At 41.9% G+C, this 24,742-nt stretch overlaps 1 protein-coding gene across 5 annotated transcripts; it reads right to left on the minus strand.

Annotated features, from left to right (window-relative positions):
• Positions 1 to 1,876: 1,876 nt before the first annotated feature.
• On the minus strand, positions 1,877 to 23,012 carry LOC126587639 (probable LRR receptor-like serine/threonine-protein kinase RFK1). 5 transcript variants are annotated; one of them, XM_050252727.1, is made up of 25 exons: positions 22,922 to 23,012; positions 21,549 to 21,651; positions 14,903 to 15,083; positions 14,697 to 14,768; positions 14,534 to 14,602; positions 14,392 to 14,463; positions 14,129 to 14,200; positions 13,971 to 14,042; positions 13,816 to 13,887; positions 13,635 to 13,706; positions 13,462 to 13,533; positions 13,259 to 13,330; positions 12,820 to 12,888; positions 12,661 to 12,726; positions 12,498 to 12,560; positions 5,018 to 5,065; positions 4,850 to 4,893; positions 4,316 to 4,710; positions 4,029 to 4,227; positions 3,615 to 3,770; positions 3,400 to 3,518; positions 3,110 to 3,320; positions 2,706 to 2,943; positions 2,467 to 2,614; positions 1,877 to 2,350 (listed from the first exon to the last, which is right to left on the minus strand). In XM_050252727.1, the coding sequence occupies exons 3-25, from the start codon at positions 15,052 to 15,054 to the stop codon at positions 1,997 to 1,999; spliced, it is 2,907 nt and encodes a 968-aa protein (XP_050108684.1). In that variant the 5' UTR covers positions 15,055 to 15,083; positions 21,549 to 21,651; positions 22,922 to 23,012; the 3' UTR covers positions 1,877 to 1,996. The 5 variants fall into 5 exon arrangements, with proteins under 5 accessions (XP_050108684.1, XP_050108683.1, XP_050108681.1 ...); XM_050252726.1 differs by lacking the exon at positions 22,922 to 23,012 and having other exon boundaries at positions 4,316 to 4,707; positions 21,549 to 21,779; XM_050252724.1 differs by lacking the exon at positions 22,922 to 23,012 and having other exon boundaries at positions 21,549 to 21,779.
• Positions 23,013 to 24,742: the final 1,730 nt, after the last annotated feature.

A 24,742-nucleotide genomic window follows, 5' to 3' on the forward strand; every position in this document is an offset into this window, starting at 1 on the left:
TAGAGCATGTTATCCTATTTGTGAAGCGCAACGGCAACACGTGCTCTACATCATCTAGTTTTGTATTGTTCACGTGCTAGGCTTGAAAATTCGCCACACGTAAATGACGTGTTGAGAGTGAATCCCAAAGATAGGAAATGAGAGCTCTTACATGTGCTTATAAGAGATTGAACTACTCTACATATTGCCCATTAATTTTATGGTTGAAGCTCAATTTCAACACCCCAATTCATGACTCTCCCCTCTTTGTTTTTCATTGATTTCCTCTATAAATTGGTTGGTTTAGGTTTGAGATTGTGGATCATAAAATTTTGGACTTAAATTTATTAATAGGTTTCGAGATTGGGTTGGGTATGAATCTATTTCTTGGATGGATTATGGAACGTTCGGAATTGAGAGAAAGTCGAAAATTTCGAGTTTAAACCAAATTTCCAGATCAGTTCGCGAACACCATTCAGACCTGGCAAACTGGGTAGATAGCAAACGAATTCCTCAGGTTAATACGGCTTTTGTTCTAAGTTCGATTGCCGAATGGCTTATACCGTCCAGCTCCAGTCCACTAACAGCCTATATTAAATTTTTTTTTTTTTTTGTGGCTTCTTGTATCTTCGACCAATGATCTAATAGTTAAAATCACCAGAGTATACTAAAATTTCTCGTAAAATTGAGTTGATGATTATAGATGAGCTGTCAAAAGCCGAAAGTCAGAAAATTTTCATTGAGCAATGGTGTTTAGGCCCAAAATAATAGTTTGGGCCGAGTATAGAATCATTCTCGGCCCGGAAGGCCTTGCGACAAGGGTGTTATGGATCGTTCAGTACGTGGGCCTCCAAACCTAGGTCGGCTAGGTCATGACGTAAGACAAGTCGAGTCCTGGTGCAATAAGGAGTCTCGGCAGGATTAATAACCCGAAAGCGAATCCGGTTCAATAAGGGACTAGGTTCACAGTCATAATGAAAGTAGGATTGGTCGAGTCAGTGTTTGATCAGGAGAAGAAGTCCTAGTCCGAATAGGGTTTTAACTCGACCTTGGGGGATCCGTTGCTATAAATAGAAGAGGCTGTGCATCATTCAAAGTTCTCCAATTCAATACACAACTGCCCTGCGCAAATTCTCTCAACAACTTTGAGATTTTTATTTTCTCTTTTCGCTGACACATCTTCCGTTGGCATCAACAACACTGTGAAAGCAACCGGTGATATCTTAAGTCGGCATAGATAGCTCATAGCTCTGTCATCGTAGAATCAGCCGGTCTCGCAGTATCTTCCGTTGGCATCAACAGCACTGCGGCGAGGACGGTTGGTTATCTATCCAAGTCTCGGTCGAGAAGGATTTCCATATCCTTATTGATTGAGGTCATCTTCTTAGCCTTCTCGGCGAAGTGAGGTGTTACAGTTTATCGAGCTCGGCGCATTGCACGCCGAGTTATTTTATGATTGGATACTCCTAAGTGGGATTTAGAGTTCGGCATTCAGACGGCCGAACCACGTTCACTATTAAGACTTATATTCGCTTTGAGTATTTGTGTCCTTATACTTTAGTGTCGATTCGGCGAGAGTTTACTCTGACGAATAACATCACTGTGACTGAATCTGACGACGGCGATTTGTGAACTTCGTAAGAATAGTAACCTTGTCTTCAGGTTCGAGAGCCCAAGAGGCCGAGACGCATTCCTTTCTCGGCCGCAGTCGCAAGACGCAGAAGTCAGCCGCACGCCCAACGCAACATCAACAAATTTACTCCTCGGCCGAGCTCGGCCGACGAGTTGGCACGCCCCGCATTCACCAAAGGACGTAGTTAGCTTATAGATTACTCGGCCTACGCGCCACGTAGGCTTGGTAGTTTTTAGGGTCAACAAATGGTCATTCGAAAAATAGAGGGTCAACAAATGGTCATTCGAAAAATAGAGACAGAGCAATGGTAGAGGTCAGATTTTCGTATGGTACATACACTTTTAAACTTAGAAACTACAGCCATTTTAAGAAGTCGGATTTAATTCAAGTCATGGCCTGATGTGATGAAGAGGACGAGCAAAATGTACTAACAGTTGCCGAATTCTGAGATTGCCTTCCACTCGAACTGTGTGTTTGGCTTTGATGATGTACGTCTCTCATGGATTTGAACCTCAAATCTTCAGCATAAGTACTCGCGTCTGGGATAATGTCCGGGACTTGTGTTTGTCCTTCGAGCATGCTCACCACCTCGGACATGGTAGGCCTAAGCGATGGAGACACATTTGTGCACAGCAGAATGACATTAACCATAACTTCTGCTTCTTTGTCATTGACTTCATTCCCTAAGCTCTCATCAATCAGCTCCTTCAAGTTTCCAGTTTGTTGCAACTCATAGGCCTGCACGCAACAGGAGAAAATTCACTTTATCCAAAGGTTTCTTACTGATTAAAATAAAGTTGTCGAAAAACCAAAATTTTATGCAATGGCTCGAGAGATTGAAAGCCGTATAGTACCCAGTCTAGGAGAGAGAAGCAAATGTTATTTGGCACATGGTTGTTTTTCTTCCCACTAGCAATTTCCAAGGCAACAACTCCGAAACTGTAAACATCTGCCTTGTTGGTCAAGTGACCCCATAGTGCATATTCCGGTGCCATATATCCTCTGCGTCGGAACATTTTGTTTATTCCAATTAAAAGGAAAAAAAATGCATAAAATGTAAACGTGCATCGAAGAAAATTTAATTGCAACTGACATGGTTCCTGCAACTTTGGTGCTAATGTGTGTTTTCTCCTCTTCATAAAGTTTAGCCAATCCAAAGTCGGATATTTTCGGGTTCAAATCCGCATCCAGCAGTACATTGGTTGCTTTTATGTCTCTGTGAACAATCTTGATTCTTGATTCTTCATGGAGAAAAGCTAAACCTCTTGCTATCCCAATGCAGATCTTAAACCTTGTAGGCCAGTCCAATTTAATCTGATGGTTCTCCTGATCTACATATCATCCAACAAAAATTGCTTCTTTCTCATCCCAGTACAAATATTTTTTTTGTTCTTTCAAAAAATCATAGAAGTGATCAAATGTTAAGTACTCAGATCTTCAGTTGATCAAACTGAAGTCATAAAAGTTCAGGGTGAGAGAAAATGACAGAAAACCTACTGAATAAGGCATGTGCAAGACTATTGTTTTCCATGTATTCATACACCAGCAATAAGTGATCCTCTTCAATGCAGTATCCATGCAGTTTCACTATATTCGGGTGCTGTAAACAAGATATCAGGCCCATCTCATTTACAAATTCGCGATTTCCTTGCCTTGAATTGGATGAGAGCTGCTTAATTGCTATCAGTGAACCATCAGGTAGCTGACCCTGCATCCCAACCCTAAATTTTAGAATCTACTTTTCAAAGCGTGAGAATTCCATATGACGGTAAGAAAAAAAGCGCTACCTTGTAGACAGGGCCAAAACCGCCTTCTCCAATCTTGTTTGCAGAATCAAAGTTGTTGCTGTCAGCTTTGATTTGCTCCAAAGTAAAAGTTCGCGTCTGCATATCTCGTCCTACAATATCTGTTCCAAAAAGGAAATAAAGTATGTCGATGAGTTCCTAGTGTTATTAAACGTATTTTCTTGGCAATGACATGGCTGGTTTAATGTAATATGCACCTTGTTGTCTCCTCCTTTTTCCTCCCAAACATCCTTTCCACCGAAGGATTGCCAGCATGAAGATTGTTAGGCATAATCCCCCAACAGTGCCAACACCAACACGGGCAATGATATAATTAGTTCGCACAGTTCCACCATTTTTACAAGGTTTAATATCTGGCCAATGAGTAAACTAAACAAGTTAACTACTCAGAAGTCAGAAGTGCTTTGAAGCAAATATTTAAAATTTGCTAATACGTAGAATTGCCTTTCATCTGCAAAAGTTGTCACATAAACTTCAGACCGAAAAAAAAAACCTTTGCACAATCTCAGATTGAACTATATGACAGGCAACCTTCATTCAACCAGTCAACCTTCAGTTTATATGATGGTACTAAAATGACACTGTAGGAAATGTGGACATCTCTGACTCACCAGAAACCACAGAGATGGCTGATATAAGGGGACCATAATTTCCTTTCTCTGGAATCACCATTGTCCCTTTTCCAGCCCAATAGAATCGGATCTCTAAGACGTTACTTGTCACGTTGACATTAGATACTTTCTTAACTAATCTCTTGTGAGCCATACCTGCCTCATATTCGATATTGAAATCCTTCCACACCAACCTTTCCTGAAAAACAATGGTCTCTTGTCAAAACCTCAAGTTGCAGGCTTGCAGCCATATTGAGACAGACAGTTTGAGTAGTGTAGTGAATTACCTGAACATAGACATCGAAAATACGCCTCCCAAGACTACTGTATCTTTCTTCATTTGTGAACATGATTTCCGCAAAGTGGAGAGTTATAGTGTAAATTCCATTTTCTAAACAATAGTGGAAATAAGTAAGTGAAAGCGGAGATAGGCGTGCTGTTGTATATAGTTCAGAAAGATTGGAAGACACCAGAGATATAGAGTAGCGTGTATTTTGCGGCTCTGAGTCATCCATGAAGTCACCAGTGCTACTAAATCCCCACATACTTTTCTCATTCCTAAAATATTTAGCACTGCCACCTTCAGCTCCTCCATCTCCTTCAAACGTGACGTTCCTGTGATTCTTGTCCTTGACAATTACGTCACTTCCACCGCAATTAATATGCATACACTTTGAAACTGCTGAAAAAAATTTGTAACAACTGACGATAAATATGAATTAGCCATTAAGAATGACGCAATAGCTAATCATTCTTACAACTTTGAATTCAAAGGGCAAAAGCGAGGATATATATGCTCGAACTCTGGTACGTAGACTTACATCGTGGGCACTTAAAATTCTTCAGGCATGGAACAACTCCCCTTCTGTCACAGAATGAGCAGAAAGATTTGAGCAAAATTTGGCTCGTTGTCTTGTAGTTAACTTAAAAAATTGGAATGAAAAAAAGAAAAGAAAAAGGGAGCTTCGACACAAAAAGAAGCATCTTACAAGTTGTCCTCCTTTGAAGAGCTCCGATACAAGTTCAGATTTAGATTCCTGAAACATGACAGTTTTTGAAAAAAACTCAGTTTTCCTAAACTACCTCAATGTAGAAAGTAATACAACAACAACAACAACAACAACAACAACAAAGCCTTTTCCCACTAAGTGGGGTCGGCTATATGAATCCTAGAACGCCATTGCGCTCGGTTTTGTGTCATGTCCTCCGTTAGATCCAAGTACTCTAAGTCTTTTCTTAGAGTCTCTTCCAAAGTTTTCCTAGGTCTTCCTCTACCCCTTCGGCCCTGAACCTCTGTCCCGTAGTCACATCTTCGAACCGGAGCGTCAGTCGGCCTTCTTTGCACATGTCCAAATCACCAGAGCCGATTTTCTCTCATCTTTCCTACAATTTCGGCTACTCCTACTGTACCTCGGATATCCTCATTCCCAATCTTATCCTTTCTCGTGTGCCCACACATCCCACGAAGCATCCTCATCTCCGCTACACCCATTTTGTGTACGTGTTGATGCTTCACCACCCAACATTCTCTGCCATACAACATCGCTGGCCTTATTGCCGTCCTATAAAATTTTCTCTTGAGCTTCAGTGGCCTACGACGGTCACACAACACGCCGGATGCACTCTTTCCATCCAGCTCGTATTCTATGGTTGAGATCTCCATCTAATTCTCCGTTCTCTTGCAAGATAGATCATAGGTAACGAAAACGGTCGCTTTTTGTGATCTTCGCTAGATTGCTCCGGTCATTAGTGTGGATAAGTATATAAATGGATAGAGATAGGAAAGCAAACACAAGATGTACGTGGTTCACCCAGATTGGCTACGTCCACGGAATGGAAGAGTTCTCATTAATTGTGAAGGGTTTACACAAGTACATAGGTTCAAGCTCTCCTTTAGTGAGTACGAGTGAATGATTTAGTACAAATGACATTAGGAAATATTATGGGAGAATGATCTCGTAATCACGAAACTTCTAAGTATCGGAGTGTGGTGTCGTCTTGACTTGCCTTATCTGTCTCATAGGTAGATGTGGCATCTTCTCTGGAAGTACTCTTCCTCCATCCAAGGGTGGTATCTTTAACTGGTGGAGATGCACAAGGTAATGTATCAATTTCACTTGAAGCTTACTTGTAGTTTCAGGCTTGGTCAAGCGCGATACAAACCATGTAGTAGGAGTCCCCCAAGTCGCCGAGCTAGGGGGTCTGCTGAAAGAGGTGACAGACAAGGTAAGCAATCAGAGCTCCGACTGATTGTTCACCTTCTCCCCATCTTGCAGCAGCATGAAGGATAAAGAGAAGAAAAATGAGAAGAGATGATATGAGATACTTTTGCTTTTGAAGAAGTAACTTTCCACAGGCTTATTCTTGAACTGAGCTGGAGGGTTTTCTGGTTTCCTCCAGAGTATAAGGCCGACTGAAGAATTTGAGGGTCAAAACAAGTCCATCAAATCTAGAGTACGTTCCACCCTGCTGATATGGGATACTTTTGCTTTTGACAGAGTAATGGATGTATCGGCACGTGTGCTGTTACGCTTGTCTCCACATGCTTCCTTGTATCCTTCGCACTTGCCCTATCTGTTCCTCAAGCAGATGCGGAATCTTCCCTGGAAACATAAGATGTTGAAGATGAGTACTCGAGAGCAATGCCAGGTAAGTAATCAGGTAAGGGGTTCCAGGCAGTCAGTTCCTGGCTGGAAGCTTGATTCCAAGTGCTGACTGATTGCTCTCTTTCTCCTTGTCTTGCAGGTAAAAACAAGGCCAAAAGAAAAAACAGGGAAAAAGCATGATATGGGATACTCTTGCTTTTAACCCTGATGATATGAGATATTCTTGCTCTAGTATAGCTTGTTTGCAGAGGTATTATCGGGGGGAAAGAAAGCTGAATATTTCGAAAGGCTTTGTTGGGAGTGCCCTCTCAGATATGATGAAGGGTTGAGCATTTTTGCAGGTCTGCCTGTCCGTTGGGGATGGAGGTCGACATATATAGGAGTCTCCCTAACAACAAGTAGTAATGCTATTCCTTTACCCTGCTTGGTCATAGCACGGTAGTGGGAGCTGCCAGTTTCACATGTTTTAACTCTGTCAGAGCACTTTGAAAAAGTGATCTGTGGTATCTGGCTCTCGAGATTCGGAGAACGATGCCTCTTCGATTTTTGAGAAAGCAATCATGTTGGGGGTCTGACTCTCGAGATTCGGATAGCAGTGTCTCTTCGATTTTTGAGGAAGTAATCATGTTGGGAGTCTGGCTCTCGAGATTCGGAGGGCGGTGCCTCTTCGATTTTGGAGCAAGCAATCTTGTTGGGAGTGTTGTCTCGAATGTGAGTAAAGGTTGGACATGTTTGCTAGTCTACCTTGCCACGAAGCACAAAGGTTGACACATAGGGACTTTCCAATTATCCAGCAATGGTACTGTTCCTTTACCCTCTCTTCGATTTTGAGAAAGTAGTCATGTTGGGAGTCTGGCTCTCGAGATTCGGAGGACGGTGCCTCTTCGATTTTGGAGCAAGCAATCTTGTTGGGACTGTTTTCTCGAATGTGAGTAAAGGTTGGGCATGTTTGCTAGTCTACCTTGCCACGAAGCACAGAGGTTGACACACAGGGACTTTCCAATTATCCAGCAGTGGTACTGTTCCTTTACCCTTGTGGGTAATAATACGGTAGCTAGACCTTCAAAATTTATGTGTCTAAACTTTGTTAGTGTTGTTTCTTTGCTATTCTTTTACCTTTCTTGGTCAGAGCGATGTAGTGGGAGCTGCAAGCTTCACGTGCTCAACTTTGGCAGAGAACTTTGGCAAAGTGATATGTGGTACCCATGAGTTATTGTTGCGTGTGGGAAGTGGGTGATTGAACAGTAAGATTCATGTGCTTTCTACTTCACCAGAAGTCTTCGACAGAATGCCCATAATTTCTGCAAAGCTGAGTGTGCGTGTGACAGGTGCTGACAAGGCTAGAAAAGTAGGTGCCTCTTTGATTTCTGAGATCGGCCCTCGTGGTCTCTGAGCAGCCCAGCTTTTGAGAAAGCGAGCGCCTCTTCGATTGATTCGGAGAACGGTGCCTCACCGATTTTTGAGAAAGCAATCATGCTGGGGGTCTGGCTCTCGAGATTCGGGGAGCAGTGTCTCTTCGATTTTTGAGAAAGTAATCATGTTGGGAGAGTGGCTCTCGAGATTCGGAGGGCGGTGCCTCTTCGATTTTGGAGCAAGCAATCTTGTTGGGAGTGTTTTCTCGAATGTGAGTAAAGGTTGGGCATGTTTGCTAGTCTACCTTGCCACGAAGCACAGAGGTTGACACACAGGGACTTTCCAATTATCCAGCAATGGTACTGTTCCTTTACCCTCTCTTCGATTTTTAAGAAAGTAGTCATGTTGGGAGTCTGGGTCTTTAGATTCGGAGGACGGTGCCTCTTCGATTTTGGAGCAAGCAATCTTATTAGGAGTGTTTTCTCGAATGTGAGTTAAGGTTGGGCATGTTTGCTAGTCTACCTTGCCACGAAGCACAGAGGTTGACATACATGGACTTTCCAATTATCCAGCAGTGGTACTGTTCCTTTACCCTTGTGGGTAATAATATGGTAGCTAGACCTTCAAAATTTATGGGTCTAAACTTTGTTAGTGCTGTTTCTTTGCTATTCTTTTACCCTTCTTGGTCAGAGCGATGTAGTGGGAGGTGCAAGCTTCACGTGCTCAACTTTGGCAGAGAACTTTGGCAAAGTTATCTGTGGTACCCATGAGCTATTGTTGCGTGTGGGAAGTGGGTGATTGAACAGTAAGATTCATGTGTTTTCTACTTCCCCAGAAGTCTTTGACAGAATGCCCATAATTTCCGCAAAGCTGAGTGTGCGTGTGACAGGTGCTGACAAGGCTGGAAAAGTAGGTGCCTCTTCGATTTCTGAGATCGGCCCTCGTGGTCTCTAGGGAGCCCAGCTTTTGAGAAAGCGAGCGCCTCTTCGATTTCTGAGATCGGCCTTCGTGGTCTTTGAGCAGCCCAACTTTTGAGAAAGCAAACGGCTCTTCGATTTCTGAGATCAACCCTCGTGATCTCTAAGCAGCCCAACTTTTGAGAAAGCAAACGCCTCTTCGATTTCTGAGCAGGCGCCTCTTTGATTTCTGAAGCTCCGTCGAGTGCAGATTTTTATAGGGGCTGGCATTAAGTTCCAAAGCACACTTGAATCTCCACCAGTAGAAGCTTCATTCTTGCACTTCTAAGATCTTGATTTGTCCGACCTCTTCTCTCTTCAACACCTTTGAAAATGTCTGGCCCCTCCGACCGTCGTTTTGACTTGAACCTTGTTGAAGAGGCAGCCCCGCCTTCTCCAGACAACATATGGCGCCCATCCTTCGTCTCCCCAACTGGTCCTCTTACCGTTGGGGATTCCGTGATGAAGAATGATATGACCGCTGCGGTGGTGGCCAGGAACCTTCTCACTCCCAAAGATAACAGACTACTTTCCAAACGGTTTGATGAATTAGCTGTTAAGGATTCGCTGGCTCTCAGTGTTCAGTGTGCAGGTTCTGTGTCTAATATGGCACAACGCCTATTTGCTCGAACCCGCCAAGTTGAATCATTGGCGGCTGAAGTGATGAGTCTCAAACAGGAGATTAGAGGGCTCAAGCATGAGAATAAACAGTTGCACCGGCTCGCACATGACTATGCTACAAACATGAAGAGGAAGCTTGACCAGATGAAGGAAACTGATGGTCAGGTTTTACTTGATCATCAGAGATTTGTGGGTTTGTTCCAAAGGCATTTATTGCCTTCGTCTTCTGGGGCTGTACCGCGTAATGAAGCTCCAAATGATCAACCTCTGATGCCTCCTCCTTCTAGGGTTCTGTCCAGTACTGAGGCTCCAAATGATCCCCCTCCGGTGCCTTCTCTTTCTGGGGCTCTACCGACTGCTGAGACTTCTCCTAAGCAACCTTTGTGAAGGCTCCCTCTTGTGTGTTTATTTTGACTCATGTATATGTACATATTTGTAGCTTATCGGGGATATCAATAAATAAGCTTTCCTTCATTTCAACGTATTGTGTTAAATACACCAAAGCCTTCTTCGCTAAGTTCTTTGAATTTTCTTTTGTTGAAGCTTGTATGTTGAAGCTTTCTGAGTGGAGCATGTAGGTTGGGGTAGTGTTCCCTTAATTTCCCGAGTGAGGAAAACTTCTTGGTTGGAGACTTGGAAAATCCAAGTCACTGAGTGGGATCGGCTATATGAATCTTAGAACGCCATTGTGCTCGATCCTGTGTCATGTCCTTCGTTAGATCCAAGTACTCTAAGTCTTTTCTTAGAGTCTCTTCCAAAGTTTTCCTAGGTCTTCCTCTACCCCTTCGGCCCTGAACCTCTGTCCCATAGTCGCATCTTCTAATCGGAGCGTCAGTAGGCCTTCTTTGCACATGTCCAAACCACCGTAACCGATTTTCTCTCATCTTTCCTTCAATTTCGGCTACTCCTGCTTTACCCCGGATATCCTCATTCCTAATCTTATCCTTTCTCGTGTGCCCACACATCCAACGAAGCATCCTCATCTCCGCTACACCCATTTTGTGTACGTGTTGATGTTTCACCGCCCAACATTCTGTGCCATACAGCATTGCCGGCCTTATTGCCGTCCTATAAAATTTTCCCTTGAGCTTCAGTGGCATACGGCGGTCACACAACACGCCGGATGCACTCTTCCACTTCATCCATCCAGCTTGTATTCTATGGTTGAGATCTCCATCTAATTCTCCGTTCTTTTGCAAGATAGATCCTAGGTAACGAAAACGGTCGCTCTTTGGTATTTCTTGATCTCCGATCCTCACCCCTAACTCGTTTTGGCCTCCATTTGCACTGAACTTGCACTCCATATATTCTGTCTTTGATCGGCTTAGGCGAAGACCTTTAGATTCCAATACTTCTCTCCAAAGGTTAAGCTTTGCATTTACCCCTTCCTGAGTTTCATCTATCAACACTATATCGTCTGCGAAAAGCATACACCAAGGAATATCATCTTGAATATGTCCTGTTAACTCATCCATTACCAACGCAAAAAGGTAAGGACTTAAGGATGAGCCTTGATGTAATCCTACAGTTATGGGAAAACTTTCGGTTTGTCCTTCATGAGTTCTTACGGCAGTCTTTGCTCCTTCATACATATCCTTTATAGCTTGGATATATGCTACTCGTACTCCTTTCTTCTCTAAAATCCTCCAAAGAATGTCTCTTGGGACCCTATCATACGCTTTTTCCAAATCTATAAAGACCATGTGTAAATCCTTTTTCCCATCTCTATATCTTTCCATCAATCTTCGTAAGAGATAGATTGCCTCCATGGTTGAGCGCCCTGGCATGAACCCGAATTGGTTGTCCGAAACCCGTGTCTCTTGCCTCAATCTATGCTCAATGACTCTCTCCCAGAGCTTCATTGTATGACTCATTAGCTTAATACCCCTATAGTTCATGCAATTTTGTACGTCGCCCTTATTCTTGTAGATAGGCACCAAAGTGCTCGTTCGCCACTCATTTGGCATCTTCTTCGTTTTCAAAATCCTATTGAAAAGGTCAGTGAGCCATGTTATACCTGTCTCTCCCAAAACTTTCCACACTTCGATTGGTATATCGTCTGGGCCTATTGCTTTTCTATGCTTCATCTTATTCAAAGCTACAACCACTTCTTCCTTCCGGATTCGACGATAAAAGGAGTAGTTTCTACACTCTTCTGAGTTACTCAACTCCCCTAAAGAAGCACTCCTTTCATGTCCTTCATTGAAAAGATTATGAAAATAACCTCTCCATCTGTCTTTAACCGCGTTCTCTGTAGCAAGAACCTTTCCATCCTCATCCTTGATGCACCTCACTTGGTTTAGGTCCCTTGTCTTCTTTTCCCTTGCTCTAGCTAGTTTATAGATATCCAACTCTCCTTCTTTGGTATCTAGTCGTTTATACATATCGTCGTAAGCCGCTAACTTAGCTTCTCTGACAGCTTTCTTCGCCTCTTGCTTCGCTTTTCTATACCTTTCACCATTTTCATCGGTCCTCTCCTTGTATAAGGCTTTACAACATTCCTTCTTAGCCTTCACCTTTGTTTGTACCTCCTCATTCCACCACCAAGATTCCTTTTGGTGTGGGGCAAAGCCCTTGGACTCTCCTAATACCTCTTTTGCTACTTTTCGGATACAACTAGCCATGGAATCCCACATTTGGCTAGCTTCCCCCTCTCTATCCCACACACATTGGGTGATTACCTTCTCTTTGAAAATGGTTTGTTTTTCTTCTTTTAGATTCCACCATCTAGTTCTTGGGCACTTCCAAGTCTTGTTCTTTTGTCTTACTCTTTTGATATGTACATCCATCACCAACAAGCGATGTTGATTAGCCACGCTCTCTCCTGGTATAACTTTGCAATCCTTACAAGTTATACGATCCCCTTTCCTCATTAGAAGAAAATCTATTTGTGTTTTTGACGACCCACTCTTGTAGGTTTATATGTTTCTGACAAGTGTTCTTGACATTCCAGTTGCTTAGGGCCTTGCAACGTGAAGTTGTTGTATGACAAATCGCTGCAAAAACAGTACATACACAGAAGTTAGAACTTGGTAGACTGCAAATATAAAAATAAATGGGGGTAGTAATAGAAAGCATTTCAGGAATCAAACGTACACATTACTTCCCTCTCGCAACATTGATTTTGGCACATTTCCACTTAGCAGGTTTCCAGTCAAAAAGCTAACCAAAGAAACACAAAGTATTAGTAATGTACATCAGTACTTTCAAGAAAGATGCTGAGTTCTCAATTTGGTTACTGCATTTCTCACTTACACAAATTTCAGATGCTCAACTCCTATCGTGGATGGGAGTTTACCCACTAGCTTGTTGAAACTGAGATCCCTAGCAATCAAATAATCACAATCAATTAATCTCAATCGTGAGACAGATTCATTAACCAGATATATGACAGAATAAAGTAAAGGGTTGATTTCATCTAAGAAACATTGTTTGAAAAAATGAACTATATGTTTGCAGTCGACAAACATTCCTCCCCCACAGAAGGGTGCTGATTCTAGTTGGATAATTTTGTTTACTGTACAAAAGTTAATTGGCAAGATATCTCATTTCATCAGCAGAGTGGGAGACTTCTGTATTTCACCTCTTCATTGCAGACATTCATTCATAGACACGTACTCGTGTATGTGTCTGTGTGTTTGTTGATTCAATTTCAAGCATCAGAAGTAAAGTTTTTACAACTTTAATTACTTACAACATCTCCAGGTTCTTCATGGACCAGATATATGCAGGGATCTCTCCAGAAATGTTACAGTTCCTCAAAATCCTTCAATTAGTTAACTAATCAGCCTCAAACAGCTCATAGTTATAGCTACTGGATAGAAATATGTGTGTGTGTGTGCGCTTGGGCGTATGCATGTCAAAGTATTGAATGGCAAAGATCTCTTTCAAACGTACAATGTTACTAGGCCTGTCATATATCTCAGCGTAGGAAATTCCTGACTTGGTGCATTTGTGTCACTAATCCTCCTGTACAAAGACACGCCACAATGCATAGAACAATTAATCAAATCAGCAAGAAAGATCATGCAAAAAAGCAACTTAGCAGAATGAGGATCGAAATTACTCACAGCTCTGTCAAATTGTTCAAAAGAGAAATATTTGATGGGATCGGTCCCTCCAGTCCACTTGAATGCATTTCTCTTCAACAAGTTTTTGGAAAGAGAAAGATCAATACATGCTATAAAAATTTTAAAAATTCGAAAGGCAACGAGAACAGCTTGTTTTACTAAAATAATATAAGGATTTTACAATCTTTTGAGTTGCTTCCAATTCTGCACCCAATCCGGGAGTGGTCCATTGAAGTTGTTATCATTCATTCGGCTGCATTGAAGTAGAAGTTTGCTTATCAGACACGAGAATCACTATAATGCTATAAAAGAGAAACAAATCTAATTAAACCTTACAAACATCTTATATTTCTTAGCCCGGAAAACGTCTGTGGCAAGCTTCCAGTCAGCTGATTGGAGGATATAGACCTACATATGCAACAAGCAGCAAGGAACTATCAATTAACTCAGCATAAAAGACACTGTAATCTGTTTTAAAATTTGTGGTGACTTACAAAGTCTGCAAATTGACCAAATGCCCGAGCTCAGCTGGAAGAATACCCGAAAACTGGTTTGCTTCAAGGTTCCTAATGATTTATAAAAGAAGCGAAAAAGAACGTTGATATAACAAATATGATATCCTATGGAACTTTAGTTCATCTATAGGTCAAGTAGCAATTATCAAGGTATGTAGTATAGTTTCACGACAATCACAAGAACTCAAATAAAAAAGGCAGTATTCAAGTTAAATTGAGATAAACCAAAATTTGAAACGTACAGGAATGTCAGAGTGGTAATGTTTCCCAACTCCTTTGGCACTTTGCCTGATAAGCGATTGGCAAGAACAGAACTGCAAAATTCACTAATAAATATAAAGAGCTACCAAATTAAATTCTTATCAGACCTTCAAAAAGGCTCACATGTAGGTTAACTTCATCGAAGCCCATTCCCTTGGTATTGTACCATTGAGATAGTTGTAAGAAAAATCGCTACAAGGAAAGAAATGTTAGTTTTAATTAAGATATAAAGATATGTATCGTCCGAATCTTGAATATCAAGTAATTCGAATATGATAGCTCATACATTTCTTGGAGGTAAGGAAGTCTGACGAGTTGAGGTGGAAGCATACCCGGTAAACTATAACCCTTGATCATTCTGTAAAGTGTTGAACAAATAATTAAAGTATTAAGCAGAAACTACTGAAATTCAGAGCTTTGTGACATGGAGGGCATAGCCTTTTTCTTAAGTCATGGTAAGATCAAGGTGAAACTTAAAGTTCAGAATCATACAGTTTTACGACATGACAAACAGTGTTGTTCTCAAAGTTGCATACGCAATCGACATTTTTCTGGGATCCCTTTGGTTGCTTCTCTGTTACACCCACCATGTCAATTCGGCAAGCGCCAGCAGCAGCTTCGAAACTCCAATATTTGGCCCCCATCGTGGTAGCAATTTGTAGGAGAGCATCAACTGAAAGGTATCCATATTCAAAGAGCAACAGAAAACAAATCAATGTAAAATGAAAGGGCAAGGCGGACCCTACGTTTCTGTGTGTAATATAAGTTTTATTTCGTAATGAAATGAGCATAACCTTTGAGCTATATATGAAGTTCTACACCGTGCTCTAGAAGAGCAACAAATGATCTTAGATTCTCAACTGATAATCTAATAAATCTAATCTACGCTATAAGGAGCGGGATTCGAACTACGTGTGGAGGGAGGGAGCACACTGATCTACTGCTAGATCTGCAAACTTTAGCCCATTAAATGACTGAAATAAAGGAGCCTACACATTCAGTCATGGATGAGTCCTTGTACGTCCCAACTAGGGATATATATATATATATATATATATATATATATATATAGGGTAAATTACATAGTAACCCCTCAGGTTTGAGGTCTATTACTGTTAAAGGTGATCTACTCTGGTGCTAGACAGAAGGAATATGGACAGAAGGAATATGATCATTCCTTCACAGCTAGGTTAGCATGTGTGGATGCACTATTAACGTGGACAGCAAGGCCACTGCATGTGGTTACTGACTGCTTCAACAAGGACAGCATGGATGCCACTTTCTGTCCTTTGTTTATTGCATGCGTCTGTAATAATCTTGTATATAAGTTCTGCTGCAATTGTAGCAGAACATTCATTCAAATATATTGGATCCAAACTTTAATATGGTATCAGAGCACCGATCTTGGTGACTCTGGAAGGCTCATTTTTGCTTCCGCCACAAACACAACCATTTTCTCTTCATCAAACCCAGCCACCATGGGCGACCAGATGATACCTCATGTATCTGATCCTCTTACTCTACATCATTCAGACTCACCAAGTCTTGTTTTAGTCTCACAACTTCTCGATGGACACAACTATGGACAATGGAGCCGCTCCATGCGAATTGCTCTCAGCGCCAAGAATAAACTAGGGTTTGTTGATGGTTCAATCAAGAACCCTGCAACCACTGATGCTAAATATTCAATTTGGCAGAGATGCAACGACATGGTCTTATCTTGGATTTGGCAATCTGTACAAGGCAACATTGCTCACAGTATACTCTACTGCAAAACTGCGACAGCAGCATGGAGGGATCTTGAGGATCGATTCTCGCAAGGCAACGATTCCAGGATCTATCAAATCCGACAAGAGATTGTCGAACACCGACAAGGACAGCTATCTGTTTCAGATTATTACACAAAATTAAAGGCTCTTTGGGATGAATTAGCATCATACCATGAGCCCATTGCTTGTGGATGCGAAGGATCCAAGGCGCATGCAGACAGGGAAGAAAAAGAGAGAGTCATGCAGTTCTTAATGGGACTGAACGAGAACTACTCCATCATCCGAGGCTCTATATTGATGATGAGCCCACTCCCGGATACACGACGAGTCCATGGATTGGTTCTCCAACACGAACGCCAATTGGATGTGGTGAATCGTCGTGAACCCACTGCCCATGCAATGCAATCCAGTCGTTCAACAGCACCAAAAGGAGGCTATGGCACCCACAACCCTAGTTCACGAAAGCTTTTCAAATGCAGCTACTGTGACGGAGGACATCCAGTTGAACGTTGTTTTTTTCTCATTGGCTTCCCTGAATGACACAAATGGCACGGGAAGAATGTGCAGCCCAGAAATAGGCGAACACCTCCAGCCTCCAACAATGTTGAAACACTCCCTTTGACAACTGCTCAGATTGACGCAACCAAAGTACCCATCTCCAGCAATCAACCAACGTTCACAACCGAGGAATATCATCAACTCATGGCCCTCCTTCGCAATAAGAATGGTACCAATCTGCCACTTGCACATGCAACAGGTACACAACATTCTCCGCATTCAACAACCTGTTGGATCGTAGATAGTGGAGCCACAGATCATATTTCTCACTCATCACCCATCCATAATCACACTAGACCCCAACATGATTTTGTTGGGTTACCAAATGGTGGACAGGCTGCGATTGAATCCATTGGGTCTATTAAACTGTCACCCAAGCTCACCCTTCATAGAGTTTTGCACGTACCACAATTTCGTGTGAACCTATTGTCTGTGAGTAAATTAACTTGGGCATTGAAATGTATTGTGATTTTCTACCCGGGTTTTTGTGTTGTGCAGGACATGGCTACGAAGAAGATGATTGGCCTGGGCAAGCAGTTTAATGGCCTCTACTACCTCACTCCAACACAAAATCCTCATCTCGCCAACCATGTCAACCATACCTCGACACTGTGGCACCAACGTCTTGGGCACCCATCCTCGGCACCTCTTCACTCTTTATCCCAAACCATTCCAGAAATTATTTTTCATTCTACAGATGTTTGTGATATTTGTCCCTTAGCAAAGCAAACTCGTTCATCATTTGTTTCCAGTTCAATAAAATCAATTGCACCTTTTGATTTGATCCGCTGTGATATTTGGGGGCCGCACCAAACACATACATCCTCTGGAGCACGTTACTTCCTCACCATTGTAGACGACTTCACTCGATTCACATGGGTTCATCTCATGCGATTTAAATCTGACACACAAACCATAATCCACTCGTTCTTTTCTTGGGTGAAAACACAGTTTAACCGTGACATTAAAATTCTTCGTGCCGACAATGGGGGGGAATTCATTTCTCTACGATCCTTCTTAGATACTCATGGCACTCTTTTTCAACACACCTGTGCTCACACCCCTCAACAGAACGGAGTCGTTGAACGCAAACATCGTCACCTTTTAAATGTTGCCCGAGCCTTACGATTACAAGCTAACCTACCTTTAAAATTCTGGGGAGAGAGTGTACAAACTGCCTGTTACCTTATCAACCGCCTCCCAACACCTCTGCTTTCCCATCAATCTCCCTATAAACTTTTGCATGGGACACTACCTGTCTACACTCATCTCCGAGTTTTTGGGTGTTTATGCTATGCTACCAACCTCACTCCCTCACACAAATTTGATGCTCGTGCTCGTCGCTGCATTTTCCTGGGATATCCCATTGGTCAGAAGGGCTATCGCGTTTACGACCTTGATAGCAAGCGCATCTTTACCTCTCGAGATATCATCTTCCATGAACATCTTTTCCCTCTTGCTAACTTACCACCAGAACCTGCCCACCCTACCCCGGTCTTACCTGTTCCCCATGACGACCCTACTCCTGCACCTTCAGACCCCATTCCCACTATTGATCTACCTACCTTATCACCCGAGTCATCCCCTCCCTCCCTTCCTGACGACCCTACTCCTAACATACTTCCTCCAACCCCAGACACTCCTACCTCGCCATCACCAGCACCATCGTCTCCTTCGCTGCCCCTAATTCCCCTTCGTCGATCCGCCCGCATTACACAACCCCCTGCCCACCTTCGTGACTATCAGACCCATCATGCTGCTTTGCTTCAGTCCAGCGCCATCTCTTCCACCATGTCCGGCACACGATATCCTCTTCACATGTATGTTTCTTATGCCCGACTCTCTCATGCTCATCGTTCATTTGTTCACAATGTCTCTCACTTAGTTGAACCAGCCTCCTATGAGCAGGCACGCCATGACCCTCACTGGCTTGCAGCTATGCATTCTGAGCTTGACGCACTTGAAGCCAATCACACCTGGACTTTGGTTCCTTTACCCCTCCACCAACGCCCCATTGGATGTAAATGGGTCTTCAAAATCAAGTATCATTCCGACGGTACCATCGAACGCTACAAGGCTCGCCTTGTCGCCAAAGGGTTCACGCAGCGCGAAGGTATTGATTACAAAGAGACGTTCGCCCCCGTTGCTAAGCTCATTACTGTCCGCTGTCTCTTGACCATTGCTGCTGTTCGCAGCTGGTCTCTTCACCAAATGGATGTCCAAAACGCTTTCCTTCACGGTGCACTCCATGAGGAAGTATATATGTTACCCCCTCCTGGTTATTGTCGACAGGGGGAGACTATGGTTTGTCGACTTCACAAGTCATTATACAGATTCAAGCAGGCATCTCGCAGCTGGTTCCAACGTTTTTCATCAACCATTCAAGAAGTTGGTTTTCAACAGTCTCATGCAGACTACTCATTATTCACTAAAGTTTGTGGATACTCCATTACTGTAGTATTGCTCTACGTTGACGACATGATCATTGCAGGAAATAATGAGGAAGCTATCAGTCAACTCAAGCAATTTCTTAGTGGATGTTTTCGAATTAAAGACCTCGGACCATTAAAATATTTTCTGGGTGTCGAAGTTGCACGGTCCAAAGCTGGGATCTCCATTTGCCAACGAAAGTATACTCTGGACATATTGGAGGAAGCTGGCTTGCTTGGCGTAAAACCTGCCAAGGTACCTATGGAACCCGATTTAGTGTTGACAACAACAGGTGGTGATGTCCTCAAGGATCCGACTCGATATCGACGTTTGGTTGGAAAATTAATATACCTTACCATCACTAGGCCAGATATTACGTATACAGTGAATAATCTCAGTCAGTTCATGCAAGAACCAACACTCCATCACCTTAAAGCAGCACATCGTCTCCTCCAATATCTGAAAGAAGCACCAGGACAAGGGTTACTATTCCCTACGGAGAACCAACTTAATTTGATTGGCTACTGTGATGCGGATTGGGCTAGATGTCCGATCACACGACGATCAGTGACAGGTTTTTGCATCTTCCTTGGTAAATCACTTGTATCGTGGAAAAGTAAAAAGCAAGTCATGGTGGCAAGATCTTCAGCAGAAGCCGAGTATCGCTCCATGGCTGCAACCACTTGTGAGCTTACTTGGCTGAGGAATTTGTTGAATGATTTGCGTGTAAATCATCCTGAGCCGGCAAGGTTGTTTTGTGACAATCAAGCTGCTCTACATATTGCAGCGAACCCTGTGTATCATGAACGAACCAAACACATAGAGCTGGATTGTCATACTGTCCGTGAAAGGATTCAGAGGGGAGAGATCGAGACGTCTCATGTGCAGACGGGACGTCAAATAGCAGACATATTTACAAAGCCACTGAGAGCACCTACCTTCCATTCACATCTTGGCAAGTTGGGTGTTATTGATATCCACACTCCAACTTGAGGGGGAGTGTTAAAGGTGATCTACTCTGATGCTAGACATAAGGAATATGGACAGAAGGAATATGATCATTCCTTCACAGCTAGGTTAGCATGTGTGGATGCACTATTAACGTGGACAGCAAGGCCACTGCATGTGGTTACTGACTGCTTCAACAAGGACAGCATGGATGCCACTTTCTGTCCTTTGTTTATTGCATGCGTCTGTAATAATCTTGTATATAAGTTCTGCTGCAATTGTAGCAGAACATTCATTCAAATATATTGGATCCAAACTTTAATAATTACAACTCCATACAACAATTTTAAAACATTTCACTTTCATACATCTAGTATCATTTTATTTCAAAATAACACATCCGTTAGATTTTTCATCAATTTGTCTGTTAAATGCTGACGTGGCTACCACATTTGTGCTGATGTGGCTGCCACGTGGAAAAAATTAATTTTTTTTAAAAGAAAAAAACCTAAATCTTCTAAATATTAAAAAAAAAAAAACTAGAAAATCCCGAAACCCAGATCCCTTCTCCCCCCCTCCCCACACCCTTCTGCAATCCCAAATCCTCTATTCTCCCTGCAACCCCCAAACTCATATCCCCCATCTTCATCTTCTTCCCTGCAACCCAGAAATGATAACCCCCCCCAACCTGCGACCCTCCCTGTGCACCCCCCAACCCGCGACCCTCCCTCCCTCCGCACCCACCCTCTTTCCTTCTCTACACACCCCCCACTCTCCTCTACACACCCCCCATTCCACGAACCCGGTGATGGCGAGACGGGATCTGGGTTTTTTTTTTTTTTTTTTTTGTGGGTTGCAGGTAGGGGGTTGGGGGAAGAAGATGAAGATGGGGGAGAAGAGAGAGGAATAGAGAGGAAGAGAGGGGAAGCTGGGGGAAAATACGAACTGAAGGGAGCTTTTTTTTTTTTTTTTTTCTTTTTTTTTTCTTTTCTTTCTGGGTTGCAGGGAAGAAGATGAAGATGGGGGATATGGGTTTGGGGGTTGCGGAGAGAAGAGAGGAGGATGAGGGAAGGTTTTAGTATTTTTTTTTTATTATATATATTTTATATTTTTATATTTTTAATATTTAGAAGATTTAGGTTTTTTTAAAAAAAAATTTAAAAAAAATAAATAAATTTGCCACGTGGCAGCCACATCAGCACAAATGTGGCAACCACGTCAGCATTTAACAGACTAATGGATGGAAAATCTAATGGATGTGTTATTTTGAAATAAAATGGTACTGAAAGTATGAAAGTGAACTGTTTTAAAGTTGTTGTATGAGGTTGTAATAGACCTCAAACCTAAGGGGCTACTATGTAATTTACCCATATACATATATATGCATGCATGCACGCATAGATATACGCATATATATGAGCAACTGAACTCACCTTCCTCTTGGGGCAACTCAGGAGGCTGAGCAAGTCCCGGCAGCGGGAAGCAACTCAGTGCAACAAGGAAGCATACAAAGAGCTTACCAGCCAGCTGCTGCTGCTGCATCATCAGCATTTATGTATGAAATTGTACTAATTGATCCTTAATAAAAGTTTATTGTGAGAATAATACAGTGTGTATGGATTTCTCATTTATAAGGTCGATGAGCACTCTTCTACTGTTCCCAGATGCGATTGAACATGGATTAAATAAGCTTGACGTGCGGTAACAAAAGGGATGACGACGTACCCTCGTGAACGTTACTGTAGGCCTGTAGTGGCGGCCTTCAAACAAATTACGCATTATTTTGTGACAAAATTTATACACATGCATGTCACTGCATTATAGATTTGGTGGCCACGCGCCAGTGTATCAAAGGAGGATCGTGGTGAACCACCAAAGGCGGGGCATCTCCACATTTAATTCCTTGTCGAAATTAAAGTTCTTTAACTCCTTTTCGAAATTAAAGTTGGATTGATCCAATCACAAATTATATGCACAGTTAGCAAGTTGGAATAAGCAATTACATGCATGAACCAATTACTAACAAAAGACTTTGCCCATTAAATAAACATGGGACATGTTTAATTTATGATTATGGTGATATTAAATCGGTAATCCTTTCATTTGTTACAGACAATGATATCTACAAATTATTAGTAGTTTATGGTCATTCTATAGTCTATAGTGAAAAATAATTTTTACACACTCTTTCTAATCCTTATACAATAAGAAATATTTTTTACTAGTTTATCCAAAAGTAAAAAATATTTTTAGATACTCTTTGCTAAGGTCATTTTCACCTGAAACGGCTAAATATAGCCCCATCCAGATTTATAGAGGAAATAGTGACAAGTATTGACTTTGTAGTAGGGTACGGAGGCACTCAAACACAAATATTAGATGCAGCCATAAAATAAAAGTAAGCGATACCGCGTTGTTGAACTAGATTTATAGAGGAAATTAATTTTTAATGAATAGTGACAAGTATTGACTTTGTATTAGGGTACGGAGGCACTCGAACACAAATATTAGATGCAGCCATAAAATAAAAGTAAGCGATACCGCGTTGTTGAACTATTGGATCGCTTTTTAGTCCTGCCTTGGGAGAGAGGTGTGTTATAGTACGATTACATACTAACATCACTATCTTGGTGGTATATCGGGCATAGAGCATGAAAGAGGAGAGGTTTTATGGTGTTTTGTTTGAAAGAGGTGAAAGGGATAAGAAGCAACAAACACAGAGAGTTTTGGTTTTAATGGCTCAAGTATTTCCTCAATCCAAAGCTTATCTTAAAAGAAGTAAAACAATGAGAAGGAAAAAACGCACCGTTTTTCCGGTACGTAACTAATGGTTAGCTGAGACTCATAAGATAGCAAACTCCAACCCCAGGCAGCGCGGCAGCAGCGATGGAAGTTACAGAAACTCCCGCCCAAAACAACGAAGACGAAAACGACGTCTTCTTCGACGCACTCGACGGCTTCCCTTCCACCGACGAATCAGATCAATCCACGTCACCCCCAACTGCCTCTCCGGCGACCCACCTCCGTCGCCGGCCATCTCTCGGAGCAATAGCCGGCGACGACTCAAAGGCTTCATCTTCAGAAGAATCCTCTCTTAGCACCTCCCTACTTGCCCCCACCAACGACGCCAGGCTCAGTTTCCGAGCCAGAAGATTTAAGCTTCCCCGGAAATTGAGGGATTCCGAGTCGACGAGGGACCGAGGCAGCTCGGCGCAAGCTCCGAGTGATCAGAATGAGGAGGATTCGACTGTAACTACCGGGCCAACGACGGCCCATCCGCCGACTCCGCTGCGCAAATCGGTGACCCACGTGCTGACCGATATCCGAGGGTGACGAAAGCCATTAATTGATACAAAAGCTAAGAATAAGAATTAAATAAGGGTTATGAATTTAAAAACAATGAGATAATAATTTAGGAATGTGTTCAGAACATACAACTAAACCTAATCACTAAAAAGAATTGAGATAAAATTGAATGAATAAAGAAGTGAGTCCTTCCTACTGGACTGCACCTAGACTTTTATGCTCTAAATAGGAGTGTTTACTGTTGTAACTAACTCCTATCACTCTCTGTTTAGTAGTGCACTCTAGTAATTTGGTTTTTGATTATTCGTATATTTCTTATCTTTTTCGCTTCCGCATTGTGCACATGACTACGTCACTCTCACGTGACAGCCATCATGCCTTGATCTCGGTCAGGGTGTGTCACAATGTCACGTGATGGTATATAGATGGGTACAAACACAAATAAAACTTTAAAAAATATGGGCACAAAAAGAAACTAATACATGGGTACAAATTAAAAATGAAAAAAAAAATTGGTACAAACTAAAAATAAAAATATATGATAAAAAATTTAGCCATAAATATAAATATACTAATTGTAACTTTTAACACTAAAGGAATATATTTAAAAATAAAAATATTTTATTATTCAAATAATTAATGATATTATTAATACCCAATGACCTTGATCAAAAATTGAAAATGAATAGGATTTTAATCAATGAGGTAGTAAAAAGAATGATGTTCTTCAATAAAAATCTTAATCACTCAAGTTGCTAGTCGGTTATAGAGGCATATGATTGGATGAGGCTTCCCGATAAGAGCAATGACGCTTGTATCATGAAGGACGACAAGTCGATCTTGTGTTGCTTTGAATTTTTTCAAGTTTTTCAACTTTGGTACGTAGCAGAAATTTGAATTGTAGTGCAAACGCAAAGTTTGAAGATATACTTTTCGATTCATAATGAATCACGAGAGAGGGGACAACTAGTATTTGTCAAGATTGACTCATGCATTCCGTGAGATTGGTAGATTTTGCATGCAATTAAAACAAGTAATCAGCATAAAAAATGTGCATTATTATTCACTTTTGCACTTTTGATGTGTTGCATTTGCATTGCATGCCATCGCCCATTTTATGAACAGGATTCATGTGATAAAATGCCCAAAAACTTTAACCTTATCCTTAACAACTAACGTCATTCCTTAAGTCTTTTCTCTTTCTCTTCCTCTTCCTTTCTACCCCTCCACGTGTTTCCAACCTCTTCTTTATTTTTTCAACATTGGAATTTTCTATAGTTAATTCTTGGTTAAAGATTCAATAACTAAGGTCTAACGACTA

The sequence above is a fragment of the Malus sylvestris genome, chromosome 10 (genome assembly GCF_916048215.2).
Source record: "Malus sylvestris chromosome 10, drMalSylv7.2, whole genome shotgun sequence".
NCBI classification, from domain to species: Eukaryota; Viridiplantae; Streptophyta; class Magnoliopsida; order Rosales; family Rosaceae; genus Malus; species Malus sylvestris.

Excerpts from the sequence above, each read along its gene's own strand:
- LOC126587639 (XM_050252724.1), bottom strand. The coding sequence starts at position 21,666 with ATGCTGATGATGCAGCAGCAGCAGCTGGCTGGTAAGCTCTTTGTATGC. Across the intron at positions 14,603-14,696 it reads CTTCCTTACCTCCAAGAAAT|CGATTTTTCTTACAACTATC; the intron begins GTATGAGCTATC and ends CTTTCCTTGTAG. Across the intron at positions 14,464-14,533 it reads TCGATGAAGTTAACCTACAT|TTCTGTTCTTGCCAATCGCT; the intron begins GTGAGCCTTTTT and ends TGAATTTTGCAG.